The sequence below is a fragment of the Acomys minous genome, assembly GCF_964271855.1.
Source record: "Acomys minous genome assembly, chromosome: 18".
NCBI classification, from domain to species: domain Eukaryota; kingdom Metazoa; phylum Chordata; class Mammalia; order Rodentia; family Muridae; genus Acomys; species Acomys minous.
The window spans coordinates 55,659,697-55,680,301 of NC_140501.1; the positions used below are offsets into that span (position 1 = coordinate 55,659,697).

The window sequence follows — 20,605 nt, forward strand, 5'->3', positions numbered from 1 at the left end:
TGGGAAATTTACCTCATATCCTCTAGTCCAACTTCCCAGGTAGTGGCTTAAGAGATAGCTGAGTGACTAAAGATGTTTGACAGTCTGAGTTCAATCCCCAGGACCCCTGGAAGCTGTCCATCAACCTCTGCAATGCAAGCCTTGGCTCTCACCCACGCTACCTCCTGTAATTAAACATAAAATACTTTTGCCTGGGCAGCACAGCTGCAATATAGGTCCATCAAAGGAGATACACCCATGCCTGGGATCTTTCAATTACAGCCGGGGTCCCTTTGGGTGGAGGTTGGTAAGTCCTTCCTTTCCAGACAATGCCCCATCCTACTTAGCCCTTGTCTTGAAAGCTACTTAATTTGACATTAGTGTTCCCAGAAAGGAATGAGAATCGACTAATTCTCTTGCCGGCTATGCTACATCTCCAGACACGGGTCTGCGGCAGATCCTTCCAGAGACGCTTGCGTGTCTAAATCTAACCCCTGTCAATTGTGGAGCGGGAGTGGCCGCGTCCTGGTGCAGTAGCGAGGGCAGCTCCGTCCCAGGTGTGGGTGTGGGCTCACCACAAGCGTCCTGGGGCGGAGGTGAGGTGGTGGCGGAGGGGGCCGGGCAAGGGGGTGGGGGATGGGAGGAGGGGCGGCTCCCGCGGCAAGGCGGGTGCAGGGCAGAAAGTAGATAAAAGGCCGAACCAAACTCCTGACTCCACACGTGCTCCTCTGGGTCGCCAGCAGCGTTCTCAGCATCCAGCCGTCTGCGTCTGCAGGTCAGTACCGCGCCTGTCCCCGGGAGCCCAATCTCCTTTCGGGGCGCGGGATAGCAAACCCCGCTGGCCGGGTTGGGGACCCGGGCGACCGCATGGCGCTGCTGCTTCGCTGGCCCTGGGTGCGAGAGGTGCGCGTCCGCACAGCCCGGGGTGACAGGACACCGCCGGCTCCCTTGCTTTTTAGCAGTGCTCAGTCTCCCAGGAATAGGGGTGGGCACATGTTTCCCCAAAAAACTGGTTTGTCTAGTAATCTGGAATGCAATCTCCGAGAAGGATGGCTTGGGAGGGCCCCCACGCCCTTTTCACCAGGGACCAGGCCGAGGCTGGCTGTCCCAGGTTTCTCCAGTGGTTTCCCAACCTCAGCAGGTGAAGGCGGGTCTGTGGCGCACACCTGAAGCGTTCTTGTTTTCAGTGATCACTACGTAAATTCCAGACTTTCCCGATTCATTTTTTTTCCCAATGACATGATTGGGGTTAACATGAACAAATGCCTTTCCTAGGTTGTGTGCTTATATTAAAGCCTCTCAGTATGGTGACACTGTTGTACGATTTCTGAGGATAAGGAGACAGGCTACCCAAGCTCAACAAGAGCCTGGTGGTAAGCCACCTGGCCCTGATCTCCAGAAGGACTCTGTGGAGGATGGAGGAATTGTTGCTTAGAGCTTTGTGGCTGGCTGGGAGGTGTTGTCCAACCTGGAACTTTCTTAAACCCTGATCTTTTTGGGGGGCGGGGGCTGCAATTACGTTAGAGGTAGGGCCTAAGAAATGTTTATTATTAACCCTATAGTTATTATGCAGCAATTTCTAACTCGCTAGCAATCAATGAAAACACAGACAACCTCGGGAGGCAGAGGCAGGTGGATCGCTGTGAGTTCGAGGCCAGCATGGACTACAAAGTGAGTCCAGGACAGTCAAGGCTACACCGAGAAACCCTGTCTCAAAAAACCAAAAAACCAAAAACCAAAACCAAAACCAAAACCAAAACAAAACAAAACAAAAAACCAAAGACACCTGTTATATTTTATAATAGCCTTGGCAGGGCAGATATTAATCCCCTAAACTAACCACTCATATTGGGGCAGGTATCCCATACCCTGCCCCAAGCCCATGCCATCTGCTCCTAATAAATTCTCTTGAGCTAACTCCCATCCATAATCCAAATACTTGCTAATGTTTGTCATCTGAGCCGAATCCTGCACCCACCCACCCACCCCCATCCTCTTCTGGTCTCTCACTGCTTCCTTTTCGAAGAACCTCTTGGTTTTGCCAGCCAGGGAACCTTAGGCACGCCTAACCCGTTTGCCCTGCCCCCCGGTGTGTTGGCTTTTTATTGGTCAAACAGGAATAAGCTCTTAGGCAAGGTTACAGACCTTTTTTTGGGATACACGAGTCTGCACATTTGGGAAGCAACTAGACCAAACTCCAATGGGGGAATTAGGGAAGCTTGAGGCAAGGTTTCTCTGTGTACCCCTGGCTGTCTTTGGAACTTGCTTTTTGTAAACCAGACTAGCTTCAGGCTCACAGGTCTGCCTGCCTCTGTCTCCGGGACGCTGGAGTTAAAGGTGTGTGCCACCACTGCTCAGCTTGATCTTATTTTTCTTTTAAAAAGCATTTATCTATCTTTGGTTCCTCCTCGTGTGTGCGTGTGGGTATGCATCTGCCGGGGTGCTTATGTATGGATCGGATAACAGTTTGTGGGAATCACTTTTCTCTTTCCATCATGTGGGTTCCGGGGGATTGAGTCAGTGTTGGTGTCAGTGGTGACAAGAGGGTTAGAAACTTGGCCTGGAGACATGGTTCAGAAGTTAAGGGCACTGATCGCTCTTCCAGGGGTCCTGAGTTCACTTCCCAACAACCACATGGTGGCTCACAACCATCTATGATGTGATCTGATGCCCCTTTCTGGACTGCAGGTGTACATGCAGGCAGAGCACTATATACATAATAAATAAATAAATAAATAAATAAATAAATAAATCTTTAAAAAAAAAAAGAGGGTTAGAAACTCAGAAAATCACTCACCTCCTTTGGCCATCAACGTCCACCTTACCTTGGGCACTTGATCCTGCAAAATGGGAAAGGACTCCATCTTCAAGGAGGATTGTCGGGTTAAATAGGACAGCAGGTAATTCACAAGGCCCAGTAGCAGTTCACTGTAGGCACCTGGCTTTTTCATGGGCCCTTACTGTTAAAACAGTGCCCTTACAGCTCAAAGCATAGACTGCCTTCACTGTTGTTCCTTACTAGTTTCAGAAGGCCTATGACTGTGATGTATAGACCCGGTGAGAACGAGGGTGGGCGTGGCTAGCAGTATCAATTAGCTTGGGCAGAGGACACTGGCGTCAGGATGCTGGCACTTTTCCTAAACAGGTTTCTGGGCACAGGGCAGAGCTCTGCTTTGCAGGATTAAAGACACAGCAGAAACTTTCCTGTAGTGACAGGAAAAAAAGATAAGAGTGTGAGGAACAGAGGCTGTGCCCTTGGGGGAGGGATACTATAGGGTTTAGGGTGTGCATGGTGTCCTCTCTCTGTGGTGGTGGTGGTGGTGGGGTGTGTGTGTGTGTGTGTGCATGTGTGTGTGTTGTATGCATGCTCTGAGTATACTCTGAGTCTGGGAGCTCCTTAAACTCTTTTCTGTTTGGCTATGGTTATGGGCAGCTAACAAGAGACTTACATTAAGCTCTTTTTTTTTTTTTTAAGTTAGTGATGTGGGGCTGAAGAGATGGTTTAGAGGTTTAGAGCACTGACTGTTCTTCCAGAGGTCCTGGGTTCAGTTCTCAGCACCCACACGGTGGCTCACAACTGTCTATAATGGAATCTGATGCCCTCTTCTGGTGTGCAGGCATGCATACAGACAAAGTACCCATATTGATAAGATGCACAAATAAATGAGCCTTTAAAAGACATCAGTGTGACCTATGTGCGCTGTTGTAAGTAGATCTCTGGGATGCCCCTTTCTCACCATTACTCTGTTTCTGTGAGTTTTGACTATAATATACACGGGTGAAACCAGGTATGCATGCTCTTATTTCACTCAGCACCATGTCCCCCAGGCCGATCTATACTGTAGCATGTGTCAGGATTTCTTATTTTTGTGGGGTTTTTGTTTGTTTCTTTGTTTTTGTTTTTTGTTTTTCTGAGATAGGGTTTCTCTGTGTAGCCTTGATTTATAGTCCAGGCTGTCCTCAAACTCACAGCGATCCACCTGCCTCTGCCTCCCGAGTGCTGAGATTAAAGGCGCGCACCATCACCGCCTGCCTTTTTTGTGTTCTTTTATTTTAAAGACTGACTAAATTCTGCTGTGTATATGTACCACCCCCTCTTTAATCTACTCAGTCATTCAAGGTGGTTACTTTTTGTTTTATGCTTTCTGTGCTGGGCTTGCGACGTTATAGGTCTCGATTTAGTCTCTGAGGCTAAAATTGATTGCAGTTAGGAATTCGGGGTGAAGAAAACCAGTTGCCTGTCTTCGTGGAGAAGGCTATCTTTAAAGAGCTCTACTATTCCTGAGGCTGAACTGTTTGTCCCCGGAAGAGTTGTGATGGAATCCCGCTTCCCAGAGGTAAAGCTGAGTCGTTTGTATCCAAGAACAGACTCAGAGTCCAGAGGAGGTCCTGGTGGCATCTGGTCTCCATGCACTTCTAAGGGTGGGCCGTGCTGCTGGAGCTGCCCTCTGGGGGATGCAAACACTGTCTCCGGAAGCCAGTGCAACCAATGCTGGGTGCATGCCTCTCACCTGAGCCTTTTCTCAAGGAAGCCTAGGCTTACAGCAGCGGATGTGAGACCTTTGCACCCGAGCACAAGTCCATACAAATCCAGTTGAGCGCCATCTCTATCAGCCGGGTCGCTGGTGCCAGTCCCCTCTCAGTGGCGTTCCTGAGGGAACAAAGTGTCCTGTTACATGTCGGGGAGAGTACATTGTCCTCTCTTTTTCATTCTTTGCAGTTAAAGTCTGCAAGGTGCTTGGAAGAGAGCCCACAGCCTACTATTTGATTTTTAACAAAGAGAGACTAAGGATCTTTGTTTGCTCTGTGTAAATATACTTTCTGGCTGGCCAGGCAAAAGCTGTTCTCAGAGTACCATCCGGGGACCCCCGGAGATCCTTGAGACCTTTTGTAGAGTCCACAGGTCAAACTGCTAGAGGAAGAATGCTGCTATTGGCATTTTCTCCCTCGTGCACTAGGCTTCTCTCAGAACATCTATGGCTGAGGTTGTCCTCTGGTAGTTAATGAGAGGTATTCTCCTGTTTCTAGAGCCTTCTAAAGTTGTAGGCTTGGGTAATAATTATATGTTTCCAGAGATGAAAGTAGTCTGCTATACTGTGCCCCCTTTTGTTTTGTTTTTAGTTTTTTTTTTTTTGAAACTGAGTTTCTCTTTGTAGCCTTGTCTTTCCTGCACTCACTCTGTAGACCAAGCTGGCCTCAGAACTCACAGAGATCCACCTGTCTCTGCCTCCCGAGTGCTGGGATTACAGGTGTGTGCTACCACGCCTGGCTTCTGTCCATTTTTAAGCCTGTTCTTATCTCTGTGGCTTTGGTTTCAAGTTTTTCTGCATCCATATAGAAAGGCATCAAAAGGCAAGAGTACTTCATCATGACTGGAAAACTGCACTAAATGTCTAAATGATTTCAGATTGTCTCTAAATTTAACAATACTGCAATACAAGGATATCAGTTCATACATTTGTATGCTAAAGAATGAGTTGTTAGCTTGTCAGGGGATTACAGAAACCTTGATTTTCTAGCTGACAGCTGGCGGTGCCATCTGTGACTGTGAGTGCAGGAAAGAGTGACCAGGAGCATCCACCCTGAGCCTGTCCCTTGACTTATGAAGGGGACTTTACCCAAAGAAACGTGCCTAACTGAGTAAGAGGGGCTGACAGTGCCCCTCTGCTTCCAGCTCCCCTGTGGATCTTCTGTCAACCCAACGTGCTAAATAATGCTGTGGTGCCAGGAGCATACTTTCAACACAAGCCACTTAGGGCTCTCTGAGAAGTGTGACCTGAGTGGCTTACGTACCTAGTTCAGACTCATTAAAAGTCCCAGGTTATTGTAGATTTTCAGACTAGCGGCGCATCTGCTGCTGTTGAAGCATCAAGCTAGACAGGTTTCCAGACTGAGCGTTAAACAGGACAGATTACCAAATCACACCGTTCAGAAGAAGCAGAGTAGTGTCCCCCTGAGGGGACAGCACCCCGAAGGGTCACAGCACTTCTACTTTCCAGTGGCGCACCGACGGGTAGAGACTTAGCTGCACATACAAAGACTGAGCTGGTGTCATGGGTGTGTTTTTCCTCAGAAGTGGATGAGTTTGCAGTGGTGGCTGAATCCACCATGTTGCTTCTGTGCTTATGGATCCATGCCAGACCAGTCATGGGAGAGACTTGTAGAAGATGGCTGGAAACAAAATAGTCCAAGTGTTTGTTGAGTTGCCTTCTCACGTTCTGTGGAGCTGGGGTGAACTTGTGTTAATGATTCACAGGACTTAGGGACTGCTGGTGCCTCTCTATCAATGAAGGCCGTGTAGCACACTGCCGGGGGTCATTATATTGTTGATGGCCACAGGCTGCCAATGAAACAGAATTGGGGAGTGATAACTCAGCAGTTAAGACTGTTTGCTGTTTTTGCAGAGGACCTGAGTTTTGCTTCCAGCACCCACATGGCAGCTCCCAACTGTCTGTAACCCCAGTTCTAGGGGAACTGATGCCCTCTTTGGGTCCCACAGATAGTTGCACTCATGTGGTGCACATACATACATACACACATACATACATACATACATACATATGATTAGGCACAGGCACACACACACAAAACACAACAAAAGAAGCAAAAACAAAATAAAAAACAAAACCCAAAAACTTAATGAGTTTTTATAAGAAAGAATTAAAGGCCCAGACACGTGGTGCAGCACTTGCTTAGCTAGTTCAAGCCGAAGCAAAGTAATTGCTGTCTCTGGTCACTTTCACTACTTCCTTAAGAACCAACCTATGATTTTCTGAAGCCTTGGCTTCTGAGTGCAGATCTTTGTAGGATGCTGGATGGTGACTGGTGGCATCCATGAACCCCCCTTCTTACTCTCATATGTGGTGCTGTCTTATGGTAAAGCTTTTGTGGGACTGAAGTGTGAGCTCGACCACCAACTCTTGCCGATAGAACGTTAGTTCTTCATGTAAGGTCTGACAACATGGTTGTTCACACTTGGGAATTTAGCAGATGGATTCTAAAAATGAACAAAGCAGTCTACTTCTACAAAGGAACAAGCAAAGGTGCTCATCCCCAGCACCTAGGAGTTCCGTGGCATTTGTCAGTGTGGCTTTGACATTGCAGAGGGAAGCATAATAACATTTGCTTGGAAGAGGTTCATCACTTAGCAAACCAACATTTTCCGAAACATTCAACACTGTGAGAGCTGGTCATAGTGACACATGCAATCTAGACCTCAGCACTCGGGAGACAGAGTAGGTGGATTGGTTTGAGTTCAAGCCCAGCCTGGTCTACACAGTGAATTCTAAGGTAGCCTTAGAGCTACATAGTGAGACCCTGTCTCAAAATAGCCCCCCCCATTCACACACAAACACACACACACATATACATACACACACACACACACACACACACACAATGTTAGATAGCTAGGGCAACAGGCATAAATAGAGCATGGTGTGCAGTGATGACATGGTAGACCTTCCCTGCAGCTAATGTTTGAGGGGGATTAAAGGATGAGAAATTGCTCAGTTTCACTTGTCACACATGTATGAGGACCAATCTGACTCCAATGTACAGAAACCACCAAACATGATGCTGATTATCTACACTTCCTGTCCCGTGATGGGAAGGAAGGTGGGGTGTGTGTGTGTGGGAGGAACGACAGGAAGATCCCTGAAATGCATTAGCTAGCCAGCCTAGCAGAATGGATGAGCTTCGGGCTCAGTGGGAGATTCCTTCTCAAAAATTAAAGGTGGAGAGAGGGATGGAAGAAAGAAACCCAACCTCAACCTCTGGCCTCCATTCACAGGCACATACAGAGGGCTGGGCACACTGGTCCTAACCAGTACAGTTAACACACACAAAGTTAAAGGCTAGTTAACCTTTGAGCTTTAGAGAAGTATGGAAGATGCTTATCTAGAGACACCTACCTCCCCCCCCCCCACCACCACTTGGCTGTGCAGTTCGCATTTTCTTCAGAAGCTTCAGTGAAAGCTCAAGACAGATTGAGCGTGGAAGCCAGCAAGGCAGTCAGCTGGTGTCTGACTACACACGCTTCTCACTGTACTGTGTTTACTTTAGAAAACAGTTCCTTTCACAAACGTGTGTATGTTGGCTTCATTAAATGAATTACTAAAAATAAACATCTCTAATAATAGAAACAATATTAATAAGTAAATAGCAGCTGGTGTTCTTCACATAAACTTCACATAAACTCCACAGGGATTAAAGGCGTATGCCACCACATCCTGCTTTCAGTTCACAATTGTTAGAGTTTAAAGGAGGCTAGGTGTGGTGTCTCAAATAATAATAATAACAACAATGATACTACTACTACTACTAATAATAATAATAATATCCCAGGCACTGTGGCACAAGCCTGTAATCTCAGCACTGGAGAAGCAGAGGCAAGCAGATCTCTGTGAGTTTGAGGCCAGCCTGGCCTACAAAGCAAGTCCAGGACAGCCAAGGCTACAAAGAGAAACCCTGTCTTAAAAAACAAAAACAAACAAACACAGAACATAAAGGAATCTTGAAATTGGAAAAATTGAGGGCTGCTGCTTTGAGTCTAGTCCTGCACACACAACCATGGAGACACACCAGGAAAGCATCACTGGGTAATTTCATCACTCACCTAGCTGGTTATAGCATCCTTCTGTTCCTTCACCATGTTATCTTATGGAGTTACCATTGTCTGTGTGGTCTACTGAGGAGCCAAATAGTTCTGTGCGGTGTGTGGCTCGTCGTGATGAAGCGGGCAGTAACAAAACAGTAGTCTTGACATGGAAAAGCAGCTCTGGGGGCAGAAGCTTCTGTGGCTGTGATTTGACATCTCCACGTTAAAGCTCTCCCCATAACGCATCCTCAAGCTGGAGGGCAGGGCACCAGGCATTAACATGCAGAAGTAGAGCAGTTCTGCTGGCCTGTGGCATGGAGGGAGGAGCAGCATTGGCTATTAGTGGATTAGGAAGAGTCTGCACAGGTAGGCTGTCCCGCTGCCTGGGTAAAACACTTGTCCTTTAGCTAAGAACCCATCTAGCGCCTCCTTGTGGGCATGATGAGAAGGTCAGAAGCACTGTAGCTGTTTTTAGCCTTGGGAGTTTGCTTTTTCTTGGTCCTTTCAACTGATTCTTTTGCTTTGGGGAATTGGAATTTGTCATTTGTGTTTCAATGCCCTGGGGAATCCAGTGATTTCAGGGCCTCCTTGAACTTTCTGATAACCGACTCAAAAGATCTAGGTTCTTACCGGGTCTTGGCTGCGGAGAGGATTTTTCTAACGGCTTTCTTCTGAGGGTGGTTAAGGGAAGTCTCAGAAGTTCCCTGGAACATGGCCAGCACTGGTTACCTCTTTTCTGATGCTAACCAGAGCAGGGAGGCTGGTGATGTACTCAGGACAGGAAGGCTGTCTTCTAGGCTCATTTATGATTCAGCTGGGATGAAGGGCCTCAGCTGCTTACAAAGCATCCCCCTGCCCCAGCCACCACAGGAACAATGGCCTCAAGCTGCTATCCTTTTATTGCCCACAATCATGAAATATTATTTGGAGTATCTCAGTCTGTGCTCTTGGGTCAAAAGGCACATTTGGAGGGAAACAATTTCATTGTTACAGAACAAAATGTCCTAGATCAAGGCACTTTTTAAACCCACTGGGAACATCAGGTAGGTGGGTTAGAGCAAAGCAAAGACTTCCTTGCTATGTTTTAGATACAACCTGATGATAGTCTTAGCTTTAGGACTGGTGGGAGTGAGCGGTCTGATAAGTTGATACACTCTGAAAGAATTTATCTGACAAGTTAAAGTTAAGTTAGGTACAGTGGTGGGCAGCAGGTGGCAATTGCACAATTACAGAGACTAGTGACAACCCGAGGTAAATTTAAGTCGGTTCTGTAATGTCTCACCTCTCCATAGTTACACGTTCTAACTGCTCATTCATCTGTATAGTCTGTAACAGAGGTGTAGCTCCCCCCCGAACTCCCCCCCCCCCTTTGTTTCCTGGGAACAATCATGTGTGTTCGAACCACTTAACATCCCCGAGACAAAGATTCCACCATCAATTCCACTGTCAGCTGGTAGTGCAGTTGAGGACCAGGAGTAGGGAGGACTTAAATGGACCTTTGCAGTCTTGGAAGCACTGGGAAAATGGCATTTGGGAATGAGCCCTTCAAAGGATATAGGAGTGAAACAAAAGCTTGCTAAATAGTCACAGCTTACTAAATAGTGCCAGGCCTTTTTTCTTTAGCCATCTGCTTTTCTAGCCTGGCTCATTTCAAAGATAACATCCGAAGAGTTAGCACAGATTGCCAGTGCTTGGCTGTTTAGTGTGGAACTTGCTTGTCCCCTCACATGATTCACATGGTTGATAGCGACTGTGGTCAAGATTGCAAGCCCTCACCAGATCTGGTGGTTGGTTTGCCTTGGGTTTTGGTGGTGGTGGTGGTGTTTGGCGCTTGCTGGTTGTGCATCTGGTTTGACTTCAGTGTTACCCCTAGGTTAGGCTTTGTGTGAACATTTATCCCTTTGTCCCTGACCAGAAGCAGGCACTTGAGTAGCTTCCTATGGAAAGCCAGTTTTTAAGTCTGCTGCCTTCCTGAATTACAAAGGAAAGCCTTGCTCCTCAACTGGCAGTGGCTTCAGGGCGCATCTTGTTTCCAGGAGCTGGACAGATGTAAAGTCAGCAATGGACTCCATCCTTCTTTTCTTCCAGGGTATCAGAAGAGCAGATGCTGGTCCTTGGGATGCTAAAACAGGTGGTCAGTGGGACAGCACAGAGCAAAGCCTCTAGCTGCTGGAAGCTTGTGTTTCCCTTGCGGCGGTTTCTAGGCAACTCCCATCATGGAATCCCAGCAGATGCCAACTTCCACTCCACCTCATTCTCTGAAGCAGAGCCTCCCCGGGTCTTGATCACAGGTTGGTTTCTCTCCTCCTCGTGTGTGTGATGAACCTGGGCTTCCTCTGAGCTGTTTCTTGGTGACTGGGAGTGTGCTGTGCTATGAGAGCCAGCTGTCAGGTGCCCCATTGGAGCTGGGGTTAATGACTGCATTGTGGAAAGGGTCTCTGTGTGAGGCGTGTCATCATAAATAACTTTTCATTGGGGTGCCAATCCTTTTTTCTGATCAGAAGCAGCCTTATTTGGATAGTTCTGGGTTTGGATTGGAAGGGATTGTTCTTTTGGGGGGGGGGCGGGTAAGAGATTTATCAGAAGAATTGCTAACACTGTAGACAGGGAGGCAACAGCGTAGCAGGGGCCCTGAGGAAAGCTCAGACATAAGCAGCAGAGCGGGAGCCTCCTTCCTACTGGGTTCAGACTATACCATGTACTGGTGAGTAGCTACGATGGTGAGGAGGTCAGGGATCCTGAAAAACAGTTCCTTCACTTCTGAAGCCAAATTGCTGTAGTCTTGTTGCTACCTAGGGCTCTTAAAGGGGTTTGTTTTCTCTGCCAGTGAAAGAATTAAGAGGCAGGTAGAATTAAGAGGCTCAGCAGGTAGCAGCAGTTGAAGAAGGGCCTTCTTTACGAGGGGGCGAGGAAACACACATACGGCAGGCACTCAGAGAAAAGGGCGCTCTGCAAAGAAGAGGGAGAAAAGAAGGGAGGACCAGGGAAGCCGGAAATCTAGTCTCTTCCTGAGGGCTGAGGATTTTGAAGGCTCCGAAGATTTTTTTCCTTCCCTAATATAGGATTGGTCAGTTTAAAGAAAGACAGGCTGATTGGCCATAACTGTGTGCAAACGTGTCTGGCCTTGAGCTTGTTGAGTCCGTCCATCTTCAGGGACCCTGTTGGTAGGAGAAAAGCTGACAAGAACTTTGTCTGGAGGGTCAGGAAGGTGAGGAAGGAGCAGGCCGTCTTGGAAATTCACCATCTTTGTTACCTGGTCATAGCCTCTCTGACTACCAGGATGCCTGTCTAATGTCTAGTCTTCCAGTTTTGGGGGAAAAGCAGTTCAACTACAATGGGGGAACCTACAAAGTGGTGCGGGTCTAGCTGACGTCTTCCGTCTTCAGCTTCCCTTACTCATAACTGCCATGTGTTTGCTTTCCCTAACGAAATCTTGTTTTCTGAAGGGACCTAGGTACCTGGAACTTGATTTCCTTCCATATCATAGGCCAGGGCAGCAGAACTGAATGGACAGGAAGGGTGCCAGTTTTGGAACACATCTTTCTCCGAGGCACATCTTTCCTTGGTCAGAGCCCTCATCCTAAGGCCAGAATCACCCATCACAAACTGTTACTGCACTCTAGTGTGCTGGGAATAAGATGGATACGAGCACTGGCTGAGCTTCTTGTTGCTGTTGAGCTCATCACTATCAGATCCTCTCCTAGAGCCTCCTTTTCCAGAACATGCTGTGCCTGGCTCCACCCCCTCTTCACTCTACACTCCACGTGGTCGTCACTTCCAAGCAGCCCGAGACAACCTCTCATTTGACTGACACAATTTATTTCTCCCTCTTCTGCCATGTTGTCTGTGTTGCTTTCCTTCTCTGTCTCCACTCGAGTTTTAGTCCTGAGTTAACTGGCAGGAATCTCACTACTATATCTTCCTGCTATGTAAATGTCTCAATGGAAATTTATAGTTGTCCTCCTCCAAATGTGTTCCTAGTCCCCTGGCTCTGGCTTCCAAGTTAGGGAGCTAGTATCATTTATTTTTTAGTGGTTCCTCACTGATTCTTCTTCTTCTTCTTCTTCTTCTTCTTCTTCTTCTTCTTCTTCTTCTTCTTCTTCTTCTTCTTCTTCTTCTTTTTCTCCTCCTCCTCCTCCTCCTCCTCCTCCTCCTCCTCCTCCTCCTCCTTCTCCTTCTTCTAATTTTCTTTTTTGAGGCAGGGCTATCTAGCTCTGGCTATCCCAAGCTGGTCTTGACCTCAAGAGATCCACCTGCCTCTGCTTCCCAAGTGCTGGAATTAGAGGTGTGCACTACCACACCAACTTGTCCCCTTTTGTCACCTGGCTTCTTACTCTCCCTTGTTTGGAGCTGGGCCCAGCATGAATGTTACTTTCCTTATGTTTCTTTCCTTCTTCCTGTTGTACACTTCCAAAACGCTCACCTGAGCTGACCCCAGTCCATGATGGGCAGTGGCTATCCTGTGCTCTGAGCATTGCAATGCTGCTGAGAATAGTCTATAGCAACAGCACCAGCTCAACACCTCACCCCACCCCTACGCCCCACCCCTACCCCCTACCCCTACTCTCCACCCCTACCCCTCACCTCACCCCTCACCCCTAACCCCTACCCCTACCCCTCACGCTTAACCTCCACCCCTACCTTCAACTCCTACCCCCCACCCCTACCCCCCACCCCTGCTTTAGCTCACTAAGACTGGAGGAATCTTATCCCACTGTTAATGCTCTGAGAATAGATTTGCACTTGGGTCTCACCCTGTTTTCTTCTTCACCTAGGGGGTCTTGGCCAGCTGGGAGTAGGACTTGCTAGCCTTTTGAGGTAAGAGCCGTGGTAGTAACACTTAGCACTTTTGAACACTCTGGCCTTGCAACTTCTCCCAATCTGTTTTCTTGCCTCTGGCCTCTTTCTGCTTCTAAGACGTCACATCTAAACAGACGCTTAAATCACATTTTACTTAACTCTTTGCTCTCAGTCCTAACTTGGGTAGAGTGAGACTCATCACCCCAAATGGACCACTTACCTTTCAGTTGTTTGGGAGCAGAGGGCAGGGGCAAGTGCTTATAGGAGCTGAAAGGGACTCATCTGGGGTTGAAGACAGAGTGAGAGGATGAGGGAGAGGAGGAAGTCACAAGGGTGTGCAGGTAGCACTGGTGACCAGTGCAGTAGGGGAAGGCCATAAGTAACCAGGCGGTAGGAAAAGCGGGAGGCCTGAACTCGGGGAGGCAAAACTGAGGGGTGTGTGACAATGGTGAAGAGGAAGGAGGTGACTGGAAAAGGCCCAGAAATTGCAGTGCCTGTTTGAAACCATCAGTAGTTACCTAAGACTTGTCTCCTCGACATCACTGACTGGTTTTGGGGTGGCGCTTTCTTTCCCTACAGGAAACGATTTGGGAAGGACAATGTGATCTTATCAGACATAAGAAAGCCCCCTGCTCATGTCTTCCACAGTGGTGAGATACGGACAGCCCTTGAGATGTTTTAGCTCCCAAAATGCAGTCACAGAGGCAGTTCATGGAGTCCACATGCGAATAAAGAGGGGTTGGGCATGGTCCTGGCTTAAAAGTGTGTCTTCAGCGCTGCTCCGTTCAAATGGCAAGGACTAGGAGTGCTCTGCGGAACCTGGAGTTTTGGAGTAACATACTTTGATATTACTTAATGTCTTAGAACTAAAACTTTTGATTCCTATCTTTTGAGCTTTTGGTTTATCTGACTGGCTTAGAGAGCCCACAGGGAAAACCTAAGTTATCTGAAGAGGAAAAAAAGCTTTAAGAATATGAAGAAGGAGCACGGCTCAGTGGTGAAGGGTTCTTTCAGAGGACTCAAGTTCGGTTCCCAGCACCCACATCAGGTGGCTTTCAAGCACCTGTAACTCCAGCTCTAGAGGGCTCAAGACTTTTTTAGGGTTTCATGGGTATACACACTCACAGGCACTCCCCTGCCCCATAACTTGAGCACCCTCATCTAGCCCACGTACACAGATACACAGAAAAAAAAAAAACCAAGCAGCAAAGAATTCTGGGAAAGCCAGACATGGAAGATGGAGCATGGTGCTCAGTGCTAGGAAGGATGGAGCAGGAGGACCACAAGGTTCCAGTCCGGTTTGGGCTACATAACCAGGTTCTGCTCCAAAAAGAAGGTTAGGAGGGAGGGCAAGAGAGACTGAGACTGAGGTCTTGTCAGGTCGGTGGCAGGAGACAGGGAGTCCACTTAGCTCTTCACTGTGTGCAGCCCTTCTCGCTCTGCGCTTGCAGGCCCATTCGTCTATGCCAATATCTTGGATTACAAGAAACTTCGCGAGATCGTGGTGAACCATCGTATCAGCTGGCTGTTCCACTACAGTGCTCTGCTGAGTGCTGTCGGAGAAGCAAACGTGTCCTTGGCCAGAGATGTGAATATCACTGGTGAGCTGCTGCCTCTGGCCTAATGGGGCAGAGTTTTCCCAGATCTCAGTAAGGGGTTTTATCTTCACATTTTCTTTCTTTCTTTTTTTTTTCTCTTTTATTAATTTATTCTTGTTACATCTCAATGGTTATCCCATCCCTTGTATCCTCCCATTCTTCCCTCCCTCCCATTTTCCCCTTATTCCCCTCCCCTATGACTGTTCCTGAGGGGGATTAGCTCCCCCTGTATATGTTCATAGGGTATCAAGTCTCTTCTTGGTATTATCTTCACATTTTCATAGTGTCTGTTCGTTTCAGGGCTGCATAACATTCTAGACGTCGCAGCCGAATACAACCTGCGATTATTTGTGCCCAGCACGATTGGAGCTTTTGGACCTACGTCTCCTCGGAACCCTGCACCTGATCTCTGTGTTCAAAGGCCCAGAACCATATATGGGGTATCCAAGATCCACGCGGAGCTCATGGGCGAGGTAAGCAGCATTTCTCAGCAAGACAGATGATTCCACATGTCCAACCCCATTCTTTCCGCCTCAGATACCTCATCCTTCATGCTGGGAACACGTTGGCATCCCAGGAGTGCTCATTTAGCTGGTGTGTTGTCATGTGGTAGGCCCCTTATAGGCATGGCGGAACTCCTTAGCTATTGGTTGCTGCTTGCCCACAGCCGTGGTAGTAACACTTAGCACTCTGGCCTTGAAACTGCTCCCATTTGGGCTTGCTGCCCATCTCATCTGTAAGGCTCTCAACACTGCAGTTACTGGTGGGAGTGTTAAAACGTCTTCTGCATGAGAGAGAGAGACAAAGACATAGAGGGGGTGGGAGGGAGGGAGGGACAGAATATGTGCACATATTCATGTGTGTGAAGGCCGGAAGTTGGCTGTCTTCCTCAACTCCTCTCCACCTGAAATTCTGAGTCTCTTACTAGAATCTGGAACAAGTAGGCCAGGCTTATGGGCACTGCGCCTTCGGGATCCTGTCTTGGATTCCTTAGTGCTACATTACAGCCACATGCTGTTTCTTGCTTACTTATGTGGGCTCCAGATGATGTAACTTAGCTCTTCATGCCTGTGCCAGATGCACTCTACCACCTGCGTCATCTCCCCAGCCCAGAAACCTCCCTTCTAGTGTGGAAAATTCCAACCATGTTTTCACTCTGCCTTTATGGCAAACTGTAGTCAGTGTCTGGCCCTACAGCTTCGGGATATCAAACTCCATTCAGAGGAGCAAGCCGGAAGTACTCAAGGCAGCGAGCAGCAGCGCCACCTGCAAGCTGCTTTATCATTTGCAGTGCTGATGTAGCGCCAAAATCGAATGTTGTTAAACAAAAGGGAAAAACTTTGAAATTCTGAAAATCCCATTTTCTTTCTTTTAAAAATTGTGTTTGTGCATATTTTATGTGTATATGCATGCACAAATGTGCTGTAGCGTGTGTGTGCAGGTCAGAGGACAACTGCGGAGTTTCTCCTCCCACCTTTATGTTGGTTCTGAGAATCCAACTCAAATTACTAGGCTGTGTGGCAAGTGCCTTTACCCACTGAACCATCCTGCAGGACCCAAAGGCTTATTCTCTTGAGGGACATTTTGACTTAACCGCATGTGATGATATTTTAGGAAAAAGTTATTTTTGTTTTATTTGATCTACAGGATTACAGGATTATTATTTTTTTTTAAAGCCAGCTCTTTCTTTTTCTTAGTACTATTATTACCGGTATGGGTTAGATTTCCGGTGCCTGCGATATCCTGGAATCATTTCTGCAGATTCCCAGCCTGGAGGAGGAACAACTGGTAAGTGCTGGCGCCAGTCTCCGTCTGTAAAGTCTCTTGTTTCAGGGAGACCCTGCTCAGTCCATAACCTGGCACCTTAGTTTCCCTGTATTTCAAGAGAAATTGGAAAGTAGGGAGTGTTTGGTTTTTTTTTTTTATCTCCCGGCCCCAAAAATGCAGTAACTAAAAAATTTCTCAGTCACCTGTGTATAACAGTAAAACTTGAGCCGGGTGCGGGGGCACAGGGGCGCAGGGCCTGTAATCCCAGTGCTCAGGGAGGCAGAGGCAGGAGGATCTCTGTGAGTCCAGGACAGCCAAGGCTACACAGAAAAAAAAAACACCCTGTAATGTTCGGAAATAAGCAAGACAGTAAATCACGACATAGCTCATACTATTCAGATCCTTTTTGGGGGAGCCTTCCATTTTTTAATGGTTTAACGAGGTTCTGAATTAAGGTCACTGGAGAGCTGGCACCACAGCCCCTGAGCCGCCTCCTTCCTGCCGAGAAAAGCCACGGGCCAGGGTTCTCTTTTAGACTACGCGGTCCAGATTTTCCACGCCGCGGCAAAGAAGGGCACATTCGAGTGTAACCTCGAGGCCGGCACCAGGCTTCCCATGATGTACGTCGGTGACTGCCTCAGGGCCACCCTGGAGGTCATGGAGGCCCCTGCAGAGCACCTGTCCATGAGGACCTACAACATCAATGCCATGAGTTTCACCCCTGAAGAGCTGGCCCAGGCTCTCCGCAAGCACGCGCCCGACTTCCAGATCACCTACTGCGTGGATCCCCTCCGTCAGGCCATAGGTGAGCCCCCATGACAGTCCATTTGAGAGTCCCATGCCACTACATTGGGGAGGCTTTAAGGCTGAGGAGCTGCGGTGGTCCTCCATCACAGATACTTCCCTATGGGTTTCTGAGGAGAAAGGTTCTAGAAACATTTCAGCACCATTTCACCTTTTCACAGTTTAATAAAGCAGTGAGAAACAGAAGCAATCAATGTCATGTGCACACAGGCTTGGGCCTTCTTCATATGGTGTTAGTGTCACCTATGGCCTCGAACACCCTCCTGGATATAAAAATGTTCCCTTACAAAGCCGTATAAGATTTTAATAATGTGGGCTAGAGAGATGGCTCAGAGGTTAAGAGCACTGTCTGCTCTTTCTAAAGGCCTTGAGTTCAATTCCCAGCAACCACATGGTGGTTCATAACCATCTATAATGAGATCTGGTGTCCTCTTCTGACATGCAGGCGTACATGCAGGCAAATACTGTATATGTAATAAATAAATAAATCTTAAAAAAAAAATTAGTAGCGTGGAAGTGTCCAGTGTTTTCTGAAGAGGCGGCCCTGCGTGTACTAGTTCTGCCCCAGTCAAAGATGGCATTTCCTTCTCTGTGCCTTTATATAAAATTCGTCCAGTCATTCACAGATCCAAAGCCTGGACCACCCAATGTCTTCTCCTGTGTCTTTCCCCAGCGGAGAGCTGGCCCATGATCCTGGACGACAGCAATGCCCGGAAAGACTGGGGCTGGAAGCACGACTTTGACCTTCCGGACTTAGTGGCTACGATGCTCAACTTCACGGAACCAGCAGCAGTGCTGCCCTAGTTAACCGAAAGAGGAGGAGCAGTTCCCAGGTCCTTGTGGGTGCAAGGGACATGATGCTCTCTTAAGTTGGAGACCTAACCGGACTGGATTTTGGCAGCTCACATGGAACTTCTGGGTGGGGTTGGAGTTCCTTTACACATAGCCTCTGTTGTGTGCCTAAACTGGTCAAAGTACATGCGCCACAGAAAGGAAGTCCTAGGTGGTGCTGGCTATTTGCAACATTTATATTAAATTAAATTAAATTTAAACAGCACTCCCAAGACTTACTCTCTTGACCAAAGATTACATTTTTAAGGATTTTTCAAAGATGTTCTTCATGTTTATGACTTTCACACTTCTTAAAAAATGATCACTTGCAACTTACTTTTTACCTTGGATTTATTGAAGCTATTAAGAATATGAAAGATGATGCAGTTCATAAGAGGGTGGGGCCTTGTGGGTTTTGATCCCATTGGAGGGATGCTAAAAAGCTCAGCGATGCCTATAAGACTTTAATTCCCTGGCCTGGTGATATCAGCAGCACTAGAGAGATTGTTTGAAGATGCAAGTTTCTGGGCTTTACCCCCTTAGACTGACACAGCAAAGTGGAGTGAGCTGACTCTGGCCCAACCCTCTTAGGTTTGAGGCACAGTTTCTAAAGAACACTCTCCCGTGTTAGTAGTGAAGCCACCAACAGGGGGATTGTTCAAACGCTAGTGGGCATGCCTGGCTACCTGCAGATATCACAGCAAGGGGAACTTCTGGCTCAGCAGCAATATTCAATAATAGCAGCACCATGGGTTAGCGATGGTAAGTTGGTACGTATTTAGATTTTAAACTTCTAGGTTGTGGCATAAGTTTTTTGTTTTGTTTTTGTTATGGTTTTGTTTTTGTTTTCTTGAGACAGGGTTTCACTGTAGAGCCTTGGTTGTTCTGGAACTTGCTCTGTAGACCAGGCTGGCCCAGAACTCACAGACATCCTCCCAAGTGCTGGGATTAAAGACATGCATCACCACTGCCTGGACTGGTCTCTCTCTCTCTCTCTCTCTCTCTCTCTCTCTCTCTCTCTCTCTCTCTCTCTCTCTCTGTGTGTGTGTGTGTGTGTATGTGTTTTGTTTTTGTTTTTGTCTTAACTGGATTTTAATATATATATATTTTTTAACTAGAGAACGTTTAGAATAGAGTTTTAATGGCTACAATAGTATCGGTTATCTGTTATCTGTCACACACTTAGTATAATTAAGCTTACATTTGTGGATTTTGTTTCCTAAATCCCTCTTTTTTTTTTTTTTAACTACACATAGTTCATATACCTTAAAATGTATAACTTGGGGTCTGGAAGGAAGGCCTGGTAGTTAACAGCACTGGCTGTTCAGTTTTCATCCTTTACATGGTGGCTCACAATCTTCTGTAGCCCCGGCCCCAGGAGATCTGACACCCTTTTCTGACCTCTGTAAACAGCCGTACCTGCTTATGTGCACACAGTACACACATCTTAAATGCAGACAAATGCTCATACATATAAAGATAAATAAATTTATATTGTTTTTCAGTACGTTAGAGTTGTAGTCTTGATAGCAACAGAGAAACCACGTGTAGGCCTCCTCCCTCTGAAGCAGCACCGTCTTCCTCTGCCTCTGGATGGGGCAATTCTGACCATCTCACAGGAGCAAAGGGCCTCGGATTTGTTTCCCTGTTAGTCATTGAGGTTTCATGAACGTCACTCAAATTTCAAGTTCACATTTCAGATTAAAGCTGCTTTTGAGCCTGGCGTGGTGGCACACGTCTTTAATCCCAGCCCCCGGGAAGCAGAGGCAGGTGGATCTCTGTGAGTTCGAAGCCAGCATGATCTACAGAGTGAGCCCAGGACAAGCCAAGGCTACACAGAGAAACACTGCCTCAAAACCCCACCCCAGCCCCCCAAAAAGCTACCTTTGGAGTCACCTAACAGGTTAAGAGCAAATGATGTTGGTTGTGTAGGAAGGAGAAAGTTTATGTGTGACTTTAGAAGTCTGTGCACGTGGTGGTCCTCAAGCAACAGGAGTAGATAAATATAGTGAAAAATATGTCTGCACAGGTAACCATGATGTGGGTAGAATTGTGTGTGCACCCGGGCTGCTGGGGTTGGAACTTACACCCACCAGGCAAGTGTTCTACCGGTAGGCCACATCTTCAGCCCCATCTGCTTGCTTAAAGGCTCTAATGCTCTTCCTTGGCTCGTTTGGGAGAGAACCAACATTCCTTTCCGGTGCCTTCTTTCATGGCTGCTAGACCA

General features: G+C 47.4%; 1 protein-coding gene across 2 annotated transcripts; it reads left to right on the forward strand.

The window, feature by feature from the left end:
- Positions 1 to 604: 604 nt before the first annotated feature.
- LOC311589720 (L-threonine 3-dehydrogenase, mitochondrial) lies at positions 605 to 19,346 on the forward strand. Of its 2 annotated transcripts, XM_084768303.1 has the most exons (10): positions 703 to 754; positions 8,326 to 8,579; positions 10,667 to 10,869; positions 13,354 to 13,396; positions 13,958 to 14,028; positions 14,830 to 14,979; positions 15,277 to 15,449; positions 16,674 to 16,764; positions 17,279 to 17,548; positions 18,221 to 19,346. In XM_084768303.1, exons 2-10 carry the CDS (start codon positions 8,551 to 8,553, stop codon positions 18,349 to 18,351), a joined length of 1,161 nt encoding a protein of 386 aa, XP_084624429.1. In that variant the 5' UTR covers positions 703 to 754; positions 8,326 to 8,550; the 3' UTR covers positions 18,352 to 19,346. The 2 variants fall into 2 exon arrangements, with proteins under 2 accessions (XP_084624430.1, XP_084624429.1); XM_084768304.1 differs by lacking the exon at positions 8,326 to 8,579 and having other exon boundaries at positions 605 to 754.
- Positions 19,347 to 20,605: the final 1,259 nt, after the last annotated feature.